The following is a 13,382-nucleotide window of genomic DNA, read 5'->3' as shown; positions in this document are numbered from 1 at the left end:
CCCTTTTTTTATATATATATATATATATATATATATATATATATATATATATATATATATATATATATATATATACTGCTATTAATTGTAAATAGGCCACTTATTCACTTCTGGTTAGATGCTAACTGCATTTCATTTGCTCTGCACATGTACAATGCACAATGACAATAAAGTTTAATCTAATATAGCGTATTTTTCGGACTATAAGCCGCTACTTTTTTCCCACGTTTTGAACCCCGCGGCTTAAACAACAAAGCGGCTAATTTATAAATTTTTACTGGGTTTTTCCCAGTTTCACAAACTTCAAGCCAAAAAACTGAGCAACATAACATTAAACCAATAAAATTTCCGAATGGAAAATAAAAAACGCACCTTTGGAGCTACACGGCATCGGGAGAAAAAAGTTTTTTTTAAATGCATGACGATGCCAAAAGATAAACTCCCTTAGAGAAATAGCTGTGAAAGGAAGGAGGAAGACAGTGAACAATGACTTACTTGGTAGGCTACAGTTTAGACAAAAGCCGTTGTAGTGCGTTGAGTCAGGGTTAAGGGATAACTCGAGTTGTAACTCCAGTTGCAACAGAAATCATATACGCACAAACAGGTTTCCAAAACTCTTGCTTTTTTATTTTCTCTTGGCAACAGCGTTAAGGGTTAGTCAAAGAAACTTAGAAATGAGCTTTAGAAAATAATAAGGAAATAATCCTCGTCTTGAACACATGCAGTAATACCGGAAGAATGCTGTGCCAGGCTATTCCCAAAATACTATGCTCCTAAAGGAAGCGCAAAATACCAGAAAAGGTAGGTAGTTTGTGAATGGAAACTTACAGATCATTGGACGAGACACCTGTCATTCACCTGTATATCTAGACTGACAGGTGTCTTGTCCAATGATCTGTAAGTTTACGTTCACAAACTACCTACCTTTTCCGGTTTGTCTGAATCGGTGCACAAAACACATTAACGAATCCAAAAAACACAACGATAAGCCAGACAAACCGGAAAAGGTAGGTATAGTTTGTGAATGGAAACTTATCGATGATTGGACGAGACACCTGTCATTCAAAATATACAGGAAGTATGAAATCTTATAACTTTGTTTCTTGTACATGTGTAAAATTGTCCGTTTACTTTAAACTTTTTTATATTATTTGGATTAGTGCACCTTTAAATATAAAAAATAACAGAAATAAACATTGGCAAGCAAGGAGACACTGGAATTAATCCAAAGATACTTTGAGGAAGGAAATTCATATGCAGTGATGTTGAAGATGCTGCAGTATATCATGACAAAAAGATCTAAGAAATTTTACGGTTTGGCACATGTTTTACGATGGATGACCTTCCTAACGCAACCCTCCCCATTTATCCGGGCTTGGGACCGGCACTGTTTGTGCAACTCTAATGACTGGGTTCGGTTCCCTGACCGGGAATCGAACCCGGGCCGCGGCGGTTAGAGCACCAAATCCTAACCACTAGACCACCAAGGAACCCAAGCTGTGATAAACAATAACAGAGACGACTTTCTTGTTAATAATATACTTCTGATGGGAAAATTTTATATACAAAATCGAAATACTTGAAACCAAAGTTGTTGTTTTTTTTTTTGTATTTTATAATGAGTTTATTTCTTTCACAACAAACCTGAAAGTGATTAGAAAGAAAAATGCAATGAATCTTTTGTCCTTTATAGAAAAATATGATTTACAGAATAAACCATAGCCCTGTTTATTTTTACCCTTTTTTTTTCTTTAATTTGATGATTATTATTATAAATTGTATTTATGTATGTGTATATATTTGTATTTTTATGCACCTGTTCTGTGTATTGTAATGTAAATTGTACATGTTATTGCCAAGTTGCTTGTATATGGTTAATTGCTTAATAAAAACATAAATAAATAAATAAATAAATAAATAAATAAATAAATAAATAAATAAATAAATAAATAAATAAAAGGGGAAAAAATTTTGTACTTCCTGTATATTTTGAATGACAGGTGTCTCGTCCAATGATCTGTAAGTTTCCATTCGCAAACTATACCTACCTTTTCCGGTTTGTCTGACTTGTCGTTGTGTTTTTTCGAGACACCTGTCATTCACCTGTATATCTTGACTGACAGGTGTCTTGTCCAGTGATTTGTAAGTTTCCATTTACAAACTAACTACCTTTTCGGGTTTGTCTGAATCGTTGCACGAAACACATTAACAAATCCAAAAAACACAACGACAAGCCAGACAAACCGGAAAAGGTAGGTATAGTTTGCGAATGGAAACTTACAGATCATTGGACGAGATACCTGTCACTCACCTGTATATCTTGACTGACAGGTGTCTTGTCCAATGATCTGTAAGTTTCCATTTGCAAACTATACCTACCTTTTCCGGTTTGTCTGGCTTGTCGTTGTGTTTTTTGGATTTGTTAATGTGTTTTTGAATTTGTTAATTTGTTTTCGGATTTGTTAATTTGTTTTTGAATTTGTTCATTTGTTTTCGGATTTGTTATTTTGTTTTTGGATTTGTTAGTGTTTTCTAATTTGTTAATTTGTTTTCGGATTTGTTAGTGTGTTTTTGGATTTGTTGTTTTGTTTTTTAATTTGTTAATTTGTTTTTGGGTTTGTTAATTTGTTTTTGGATTTGTTAATTTGTTTTTGGGTTTGTTAATTTGTTTTTGGATTTGGTAATTTGTTTTTGGATTTGTTGTTTTGTTTTTGGATTTGTTCATTTGTTTTCGGATTTGTTAATGTGTTTTGCACTTCTCGGCCACCGTAGTTTTATCTTGTTTCTGAAGTTTGACTATGTTGGTAGGTAAAACAATGTTTCATGTTTAGGAGGTATTTTAAACTGCTCCACTATTCTACTGCTGTAACATTCTTTCGTCTTTTGTCCATATGTTTTTTTTTGTGCTTCTCTAATAAAGTTAAGTAATTTTTATGGATCATTTGTTAGCTGATTTATTTTATTAGTTTGAAGCCTAGTTATAACCATAGCCTTGCTCTGCATTTAAAAGGTCAGCTAATGTCTGATCTTGGGAAAACTTTTTGTGCATGCACTTCACATTGGATTTTTCCATGTGTTTCAAATAGGACTTAAGTAACAAATTGAGGACTTAAGTAACTAAAATGAAAATTTAACTGAAACCCAAAATATAAGATTAGTTTTGTTTTATAGATCAATGTCTCAGTTATATATTTTTTTATATTTTTGATAAATGTAGTTTTTTAACTGTTTTTTTAAGCTATTTTGTCTTTAAGGTTTTCTTTAACTCAACTCAACTGTTTTGGACCAATGGCAATAGCTTGCCTAAACTCTACTCAGCAAAAAGCTGGATCTGGGTCTGTCTATGTCAAGCTGTTATTTAGCTGCTGCTTGTTTCGCTATCATGTGATGTATACATACAGTAGTATACATTTCCAATGCTTGCTTCATGGAGTATTAGCTTAATCTCAATAATATAGATCTTCAGCACTGGAAATTTGGAGTAGTGTTTATTCCTTGTTAGTTTTCTTGCTTGGCTTTATCCGTTCTCATACAAGAACAATAAACTTGTTTAAAAAACCTCTCCTGACATTGAACCCTCAATCATCTCTGAAAATTTCTCTGTTAGATTCTTTGCTGATTTCATAAGGACAAAGCCAAGTGTTTGGCCACATATACCACTCTGACTGTTCATGCAGCAAAATGCAATGCCCACTTCTCTTTGGGTCTAAATGTAAATGCCATTAGGCGATATTCAGTGTCATCCCCTTCATTAATCATTCATAGAGATAACTTTGTATACATTTTAAAAATAATTATTTTGTCCTGCTATTTGTTGGTGTCCAGTGCTGCTGTTTGCTCCTGGGGTCACTACTTGTGTCTGGTTTATATTCTAATATAATATATATTATAATATATATTCTATTTTATAAGGTTTATATTCTCTGTGGCAGCAAGACTGACAAAACTAAAATATAATAAATCATTTGTGAAAATATATAATATACATTCTAATATACATTATAAAGTACATTTAAGACAAGCTTACATTTTAGAAACTAAGAGTCCTTAAGACTTTGCCTTTAACACACCCATATAATGAACACAACCCTCTTGAGCTATCATACCCAATTACACCCAAAAAGTCGTTTACAGTATTATATAAAAATCATGAAGGAAGTATTGTTGATTTTTCCTGTACATGTAGATGTAGATGTTAAATATAAATAGTTGTATGTGGACTTTACCTTATCCATCATGGCGAAAATGCGATCCACTCTTTTCTCTGGTGTGTTTTCTTCCTCTGGTAGTTCCACTGTGTTTCCCTGCAATCCAAAGAAGCTGAAGCTTAAAAATGTCATCTAAGAGAGCAAAAAATGTTATGTTGTTGAACTTCTACCATGGCACAGTCAACCTCCAGCTAACATTAAAAATAGTCACACAAATACACAAAAAAAAAAAAAAAAATGGCTGTGGCAGCGAGGCTGTGGCTAAGTGCCGGTTTGTGAATGGAGGGCGAGGCTGGGTGCAGAATAGCGTAGGAATTACACACCTGAGGGAGTTTTGACGGAGAAAGCACATAAAAGGAGCGAGAAAAGGTGCTGGAGGGTCTTTGCAAACTGTGTGTGTGCATGTGCGCGTGTGTGTAGATTGGAGGACGTTTCAATAAACGGATTTGTTCAGAACCGATCGTTGTCCTGAGTAATGTTCCTTCCCCTAAACCTCGAGCTCTCCCACACTGGTGCCGAAACCCGGTAAGGAACCCAGGACAAATCACCATGGAATCTTCGCTGTTGGCTAAGCTGGTGAAGGCACTTGCCGAGCTCCAGCGGACCCAACACCAAGCCCTTCTTCAGGTGCGCGCCGAATAGGAACAGCGGTTCCAAGAATCGTTTTAATCGACACTGGATTAAACCAAGGGATATTGGGATCCTGTTGACTCCAATGTCCCGGGAAAAAATGACTTTTTTTACTCCGTTCGGTTTACACCAGTTTGTTACACTTCCGTTTGGCTTGTTCGGGCCCCAACGACGCTTCAACGTCTCATCGACAGAATTATTCGGCCCCATAACGGGTATGTTCGGCATTTACAACGCCTCAGAGCAGTCCTGAGGACCTTGAGGTGGGCAGGGCTCACGGCAAACCCAAAGAAGTGAGAAATTGGGCAGGTAAAAGTACGGTATCTGGGTTTCCACTTGGGTCATGGGCAGGTGCGTCCCCAAATTTAAAAGACGGCAGCAATTGCAACCTGTTTGAGACCCAGGACCAAAAAGAAGGTGAGACGGTTCCTGGGGCAGGCTGGCTATATTCAGAGGTTTGTCACTATGTATTCAGACGTCACCAGCCCGCTGACCGATCTCACTAAAAAGGGAGTGCCAGATCTGGTCCAGTGGACGGAGTCGTGCCAACAGGCTTTTTCGCGAGTAAAAGCTGCGCTCTGTGGTGGCCCGCTCACATGCTCCTAACTTCTCTCTCCCCTTTATATTGCAAACGGATGCATAAGACAGGGGGTTGGGGGCCGTGTTGTCCCAGGTGGTTGAGAAGGAGGAGTGCCCATAGCTGTATATTAGCCGCAAATTGTCGGTGAGGAAATGCTGGTACAGCACCATAGAGAAGGAGTGTCTGTTGTGGGCCGGATGGCTACCCGGCCTAAGTTGGGTGGTGGGGGTATGTGACAGTGGGGGCGTGGCCAAGCTCCGGTTTGTGAATGGAGGGTGAGACCAGGGGCAGAAAAGTGTAGGAATTACACACCTGAGGGAGTTTTGACTAATGAATGTTCTCTCTTGCATTAAGCGGAGAAAGCACATAAAAAAAAGCTTTTATTGTCATTTCAAACATATATAGCTGATGCAGTACACAGTGAAATATAACAACGTTCCTCCAGGACCCAGGTGCTACATAAAACAACATAAAACAACAGTCACAATGTGTGTGCACGTGCGAGTGTGTGTAGATTGGAGAACGTTTCAATAAACGGATTTGTTCAGAACCGTTCATTGTCCTGAGTAGTGTCCTTCCCCTGAACCTCGAGCTCTCCCACAATGGCATTGTGATAGAATAAATGAAGAAGAGGTAAAAACAAGATGTGAAATGACATAACTCACCACCATCTGGTAGATGGCATCCACAATGTTCAGCATCTCATCTCGAGTTATGTAGCCATCATTGTCAAGGTCATAAAGTTTAAAGGCCCCTGCAACATCAAATCTATATAAGCATGTACAATCGCTTAGAAAGGTTAAATAGCAGTACTAATAACTCTGAAGTCACTGAGCATGTTTCTCAGATATATATAGAGAGAAAGTATGTTTAGTGTATCCTATTTTATCGTTGCCATTTTGGTGACAGAATACTGACAGTATTACATTTCACAATTATATATTTCCTAATTAAATGTCAGTGTAAGGACTATGTAAGAAAATACAAAATGTATTATCAGTGGATCCAGGTTGATCCACCATTGCATTTTAATTGCTATTCTCATTTAAGAGCTATTAAACCAAGAATATTTTTATAGGGCCTGTTTGGTAACTGCTTAGCTTAAGGCTTAGCTTTTGTTTACATGCAACTAATGTAGCTTAAGTACTTAAGAAGTTGAACTGATGATTAGGAATAATAGACATCTTCAGAACATAGCACGTACATCTAAGTTTTTCATCCAGTGTCCCTCTGGAGGTAACAGAAAGTGCTTGGATGAACTCAGAGAATTCAATACGTCCATCCTGCAGGGGTAAAAGAGAGATTAGTAGGCAGGTACAGAATCATATCAAATGTAAAAACTTGATCTGCACTAGTACCTGTTGAGTGTCAACCTCTCATCAGAAGCACACAAAGACTATTGTACAAGATTTGAACGCTAAACTATTTTCCAATAATAAATTAAATTAGCGTGATTACTTACTGTTATTGTCCCTTGAACCTACCTACCTCTTTAAGCAGTTCCTAAGTTTGCACTTTATTATAAAAAATTGCTTTTTTAACTCTTTTTTTTTTCCAACAGATTTTTTAATTACTGCAATTCTTAGTCTAATAGACCAGTATCATAATTTATTAATGGACATTGTTCAGGATAGAGGATTTGCCAAATGAAATAATTGTAAATGTAAATAATGCCTAAATATGCAACATTTTGTCAACTTAATGTGGTTAAACATACCAAAAGACTATAATACCAAATTCTTATTTCCTGAATTTGTCAATATTGATTAGGCTTTCTCTGACAGCCGTGTTTGGGATATACAGTAGGTTTTCCTCCCCTTGTCTTTAGCTAAAGCCACCCAATCTCACCTTGCAATCTTGATGCTTTCTTACCTTGTTCTCATCAAACACATTAAAGACAAATGTAGCAAACTTGGTGGGGTCCCCGAATGGAAAAAACTGCTTGTAGATTTTCTGGAAGCCAGCTGAGTCCAGCTGACCACTGGGACAGTCCTTAATGAAGCCCTTGTACCTGATGATAAGAAAACAGGAGAAAGGAGTAGAAGCAGGGAGGGAACAGGTTGTGGGAAAGGGGCATGGGAGAAAGCAGTTATTAATAAATGTGAACTTCTATATTACTGTATTTCTTCTTCTTTCAGCTGCTCCCATTAGTAGTCCCCACAGCAGATCATCTGTCTCCATACTACTCTGCCCTCTACATCTGCCTATTTTAAACCAATTCTATATTACTGTATTTAGCAAGTATAAATACAGTAAAACATGTTCAATCTTCTGAACATCAGAAATCAATCAAAACAAATGAACAATACATTATATAAAACTCAGTTTCCCAAAGAAGTTAAGATATTCACTTATAATTCAATTGTCATTCTTGTGCTGCAGTGCTTTTGGGTTAAATTAGCCATTTTTTTAAAAGTGGGACTTGATGACTGCAGAAGCAGTACACTTTGACATGTAGGCTCATCTGCAATAAAGCCAACTGCTTAAAGATATCCAAGTCTCCTGGTCTTCGCTGAAAAAAAGTTTATAACAGCATCCTGTCCTCATGCTGATCCTGGGACTCTGTGCTCCTGCTACATATTTAACAACATTTTCTATATTCTAAGCATTGCCATTACCAGTGGTGTGAGTGGAGTCATGATGGTACTGAAGTATTTATTGCAAAAACTGTGCAATTCCTCAATATACAACTTTGTTTGTAGATTGTAAAATTCTTGAATACACAAGAAGATATGCTGCACAAAGTTTTTATACAGTATGTTTAGGCTATTGTAATTACTGTATATAGCTGGAAAGATACTTTTCAAAACTAAACCAGTACATAAGATATATGAACAACACGCCAGCATTTTAGACAACCCCTGCACAACATGGTCCCAGGTAAGTTGTTAGTTAAAGAATGTCTCAGCTGCAAAATCCTTCCAGAGCACTGGAATGTTTGTTCCCTAAAACTGCTCCACATTGCACAGCAAATAAAAATTGGATTGGAGAAATCCAAAGAAAATCTATATTTATCAATATCAATATTTATGATGACCCTTTTTCTGCAAAACAGCATAAATTTTATGTAATTTGTACACCGATTTTAAAGGAACGCAAGAGGTAGGTTGTTGGAAACATCTTTCCAATAATCCTTCTGTCTCTTTATGTAATCCCAGACAGACTTGATGCTGAAGATAGTTCTTAATTATATTTGCTGTATGTTTGGGGTTATTGTCTTGCTGCAGAATAAATTTGAGGCAGAACCGATGTCTTCCTAATTGTATTGCATGGTGGATAAGTATCTGCCTGAATTTTGTAGCTTTGAGGATACCATTAATCCTGACCAAATCACTAACTTTATTTGCAGAAATGCAGCCCCAAACTTGCAAGGAACCTCCACCATGCTTCACTGTCTTTAATGTGTAAAGGACATTAGCCAGTGGATGCTTCCTTCTGCTTAATTCTGGTTAGATGAAAGTACTTTTACTAGGACTACTTTTATGAGGCTAGATGTAAACTTTCAAGTTACGTAGCATCTCTGGGTGGATTTCTGTCTCTGAGTGTACAGCAGTACAGTGCGATTATTGGTGTGATTATTGACTCTATTCTTTCCTGTGAGTCTTATTTGGATAACATTACCAGGATAGTATTCTTTTGCCTAAGAAATATTGCTAAAATTTGAAATCTGATATACTTTTGCTACATCTAGATTAGACTATTGTAAAGATTTACTGTATGGATGTTCTAGTAAGTGCATAATTAAGCTTCACTTAGTCCAAAATGCAGCAGCAAGAATCTTTACCAGATATAGAAAATGTGACCACATCACCCCTGTCTTATTCAGTCTACATTGGCTCACAATTAAATCTCACATTGATTACAAAATACTACTACTGATGTATAAAGCAGTGAAAGGCCTTGTGCCACCAGGGTTGGGCAAATATATATCAAAATGCATTTTTAAACAAAATAACAAATACCTTAACTTTAAGTGTATCAACATTTACTAAAAATACAGCAGCCGCACTATGTTTTTAAATAAACTACAAAAAAAATAAACAATTTTGTACAAAATACAAAAGAATACTTTTACCAGGGAATGTGAAATTTTTTTGCAAATATAACTTTTTTTTAATCTATTCTTCACCATTACACTGGCTCAGTTGATTAAGTAAACAATGTTTGATAGCAACAGTTTTTCTCTGGCTGAGTCATGCAATAAATCTGACATATGCAACCATTTAATAGAATCAAATATTCACATACAATTCCCTGTAATTTCCCAGATAAGGGTTATTTTGAAAGTAACCAACAGTTTAATGTTTAACTGTTTGTAGATATCTCATAATTGTATCCTCATTTAGTTACTTGGTGTTTGATAATGAAGGGCTACTTTGCATCAGCAACACTGACTCATTGACAAACAAGTCATTCATAAGAAGACAACTGATGGTACCAGCAATCATAGCAACGTTTCTAAAAGTTTTTTCTAAAATTTCTAATCATTTGATAGTTAATCATAAATATAAAAATATATTATGTCAGACGTTTATTAATGCAATGGTATGCAAAATCATGATTCTATTAAACAGTTACTTCGATTAGGGTACAATATTCGGCAATCAAATATTTATTTATCAGTCATTGGACACCTGTTTGAAGGCTGCCAGCCTGCACATTTCTTACCTTAACCACCTTCTTCCACTTGGATCAGATTTCTGTTCTGACCTCAACAAGTCTGGGTGAACAACTGAGTAGGCACCAATCAGAGGCTGCATTTTTATGATATCTTCATGTAGACTTTTTACAAAGTAATTTAAATATTTATTTAAAGTTTATTTCAAAACTACAAAAATACTAAAGTATTTTTTATACAAAATATGAATTTATTTTTATCACCCCTATCAAATACAAATTACAATACATATTTGAAATACATGCATCATAAACACTTCCCATCCCTGCATATCAGCTAAATTTTGTTTCATTATGATCCACCACTACTTCAATCAAATATTGCTGCCTATTTTTTGGTACCTCAAATAATGAAGACTACAGCAGGGGCCAAAGTCCAGGGCCATTCTTATCCCAGAGATCCCTCATGTCGGTGTTACCTTCTAGCTCTCCCTTTTGCTGCCATAGCTAGTCTTGCCAGAGTCCCTACCTGCCCCCTGATCACAGTGTCTTTAAACATTTATGAAACATGCAATCTCAGGGAGTTTTTCCTTGCCACATTCACAAATGGCTTGCATATTTGACAAACTTAACTTTCAATTATAAGGAACAAACTTATTGAGACAATGTCCATTGTTAAAAGTGCTATATAAATAAAAATGTATTAACTGAATTGTTTTTAATTTATTACTTTGCCAGAATTCTTCAGACAGTAGATGGGTATACCTGAATTCTGTCAGTTAATGACCGTGTTCAACCTAGATATGAAATTGATGTTCATTAGCATCTTCTTGGTATAATTGGTTTATCATACACCTGACTCTGATCCTACAAAATCCCTGACTTTGCAAGTGTACAAAGTGTGCAAGTTCTGAAACTGGATTAAAGGCCAAAGAATTGTCACAATTCTTCACACTCTGCCATAACTTTTGAACAGTACTGTATTTTAGTGATTTAAAAAAATATTTACGTTTTATGGTTTTTAGTCGATTTTAAGTAATTAATGATTTGTAAAAGATCTACAACAGAGTCTACAATCCAGTTTAGAGAACCATGTAAAACATGGGATTATGCTAACAAATTTATGACATATAAGATGTGTATTTTATATGTTTTAGTTTTTACAGTGACTGATGGAAATGTAATAAGTTCCCCTTCAGGAACTTGAACTGAGTCAACAACGCTTTGGAAATGCTTCCACGTTGTCCACGCTCTGAATCACGTGTGTAATCAGTCCAATGGAAAAGCACAGTGTCACGACCAAGAAGCTATAAAAGCACATGGAGTTGAGCCATCTCTAGCTTCTTTTTGTTGTGTGTATATATACAGTGAGGAAAATAAGTATTTGAACACCCGGCTATTTTGCAAGTTCTCCCACTTAGAAATCATGGAGGGGTCTTAAATTGTCATCGTAGGTGCATGTCCACTGTGAGAGACATAATCTAAAAAAAAATTAAAAATCCAGAAATCACAATGTATGATTTTTTAACTATTTATTTGTATGATACAGCTGCAAATAAGTATTTGAACACCTGAGAAAGTCAATGCTACTATTTGGTACAGTAGCCTTTGTTTGCAATTACAGAGGTCAAACGTTTCCTGTAGTTTTTCACCAGGTTTGCACACACTGCAGGAGGGATTTTGCCCCACTCTTTCACACAGATCTTCTCTAGATCAGTCAGGTTTCTGGCCTGTCGCTAGGAAACACGGAGTTTGAGCTCCCTCCAAAGATTCTCTATTGGGTTTAGGTCTGGAGACTGGCTAGGCCACGCCAGAACCTTGATATGCTTCTTACAGAGCCACTCCTTGGTTATCCTGGCAGTGTGCTTCAGGTCATTGTCATGTTGGAAGACCCAGCCTCCACCCATCTTCAATGCTCTAACTGAGGGAAGGAGATTGTTCCCCAAAATCTCGCAATACATGGCCCCGGTCATCCTCTCCTTAATACAGTGCAGTCGCCCTGTCCCATGTGCAAAAAAACACCCCCAAAGCATGATGCTACCACCCCCATGCTTCACAGTAGGGATGGTGTTCTTGGGATGGTACTCATTATTCTTCTTCCTCCAAACACGTTTAGTGGAATTATGACCCAAAAGTTCTATTTTGGTCTCATCTGACCACATGACTTTCTCCCATGCCTCCTCTGGATCATCCAAATGGTCATTGGCAAACTTAAGACGTGCCTGGACATGTGCTGGTTTAAGCAGGGGAACCTTCCGTGCCATGCATGATTTCAAACCATGACGTCTTAGTGTATTACCAACAGTAACCTTGGAAACGGTGGTCCCAGCTCTTTTCAGGTCATTGACCAGCTCCTCCCGTGTAGTTCTGGGCTGATTTCTCACCTTCCTTAGGATCATTGAGACCCCACAAGGTGAGATGTTGCATGGAGCCCCAGTCCGAGGGAGATTGACAGTCATGTTTAGCTTCTTCCATTTTCTAATGATTACTCCAACAGTGGACCTTTTTTCACCAAGCTGCTTGGCAATTTCCCCATAGCCCTTTCCAGCCTTGTGGAGGTGTACAATTTTGTCTCTAGTGTCTTTGGACAGCTCTTTGGTCTTGGCCATGTTAGTAGTTGGATTCTTACTGATTGTATGGGGTGGACAGGTGTCTTTATGCAGCTAACGACCTCAAACAGGTGCATCTAATTTAGGATAATAAATGTAGTGGAGGTGGACATTTTAAAGGCAGACTAACAGGTCTTTGAGGGTCGGAATTCTAGCTGATAAACAGGTGTTCAAATACTTATTTGCAGCTGCATCATACAAATAAATAGTTTAAAAATCATATATTGTGATTTCTGGATTTTCTTTTTTAGATTATGTCTCTCACAGTGGACATGCACCTACGATGACAATTTCAGACCCCTCCATGATTTCTAAGTGGGAGAACTTGCAAAATAGCAGGGTGTTCAAATACTTATTTTCCTCACTATATATATATATATATATATATATATATATATATATATATATATATATATATATATATATATATATATATATATATATATATATATACAAACAACAAACCCTATTGTAAAATATTGTAAAACCCTATTGTACGAGCAACTAATAGTACGAGTGAACTTGCTCGCAAAATTTTACCCTATTTTGTAAGCACATTTCGAAGGCACAAGCAAACCCACGCTCCTGGTTCCCCGCTTTCGGACAAGGGTAGCATCGGTCGCTTAATTGATGACGTATCGCTCGGTCGCTCTCGTTGTTCAGTGCAGCAAAAATTTTTCTTTTTTTAGTATTATATTTTTATTTCACTAGAAATCTTGAAAAATGTCTCCCAATAAA

General features: G+C 36.6%; 2 protein-coding genes across 6 annotated transcripts in view; both read right to left on the bottom strand.

Annotated features, from left to right (window-relative positions):
- The window catches only part of LOC310720668 (uncharacterized protein), a gene marked incomplete at its 5' end in the record, with an annotated part of 579,035 nt that overhangs the window by 10,912 nt on the left and 554,741 nt on the right, over positions 1 to 13,382 (bottom strand). The window lies entirely within an intron of this gene.
- Positions 1 to 13,382, bottom strand: part of ncs1a (neuronal calcium sensor 1a) — a 50,341-nt gene that overhangs the window by 14,560 nt on the left and 22,399 nt on the right. For 4 of the 5 annotated variants that reach the window (XM_083532035.1, XM_083532036.1, XM_083532037.1 and 1 more), the window contains 4 exons: positions 7,291 to 7,429; positions 6,623 to 6,701; positions 6,084 to 6,172; positions 4,227 to 4,304 (listed from right to left, as the gene is read on the bottom strand). In XM_083532035.1, the coding sequence (XP_083388161.1) occupies positions 4,227 to 4,304; positions 6,084 to 6,172; positions 6,623 to 6,701; positions 7,291 to 7,429 (385 nt within the window). Of the gene's footprint in view, positions 1 to 3,241; positions 3,378 to 3,781; positions 4,305 to 6,083; positions 6,173 to 6,622; positions 6,702 to 7,290; positions 7,430 to 13,382 lie in introns of those variants that run through there. The other variant, XR_014531840.1, reaches the window with a different exon arrangement.

This window comes from Silurus aristotelis (genome assembly GCF_946808225.1).
Source record: "Silurus aristotelis genome assembly, chromosome: 26".
Taxonomy (NCBI): Eukaryota; Metazoa; Chordata; class Actinopteri; order Siluriformes; family Siluridae; genus Silurus; species Silurus aristotelis.
Note: the sequence above shows the minus strand (reverse complement) of the source record. Positions and strands in the feature narration are given on the sequence as shown.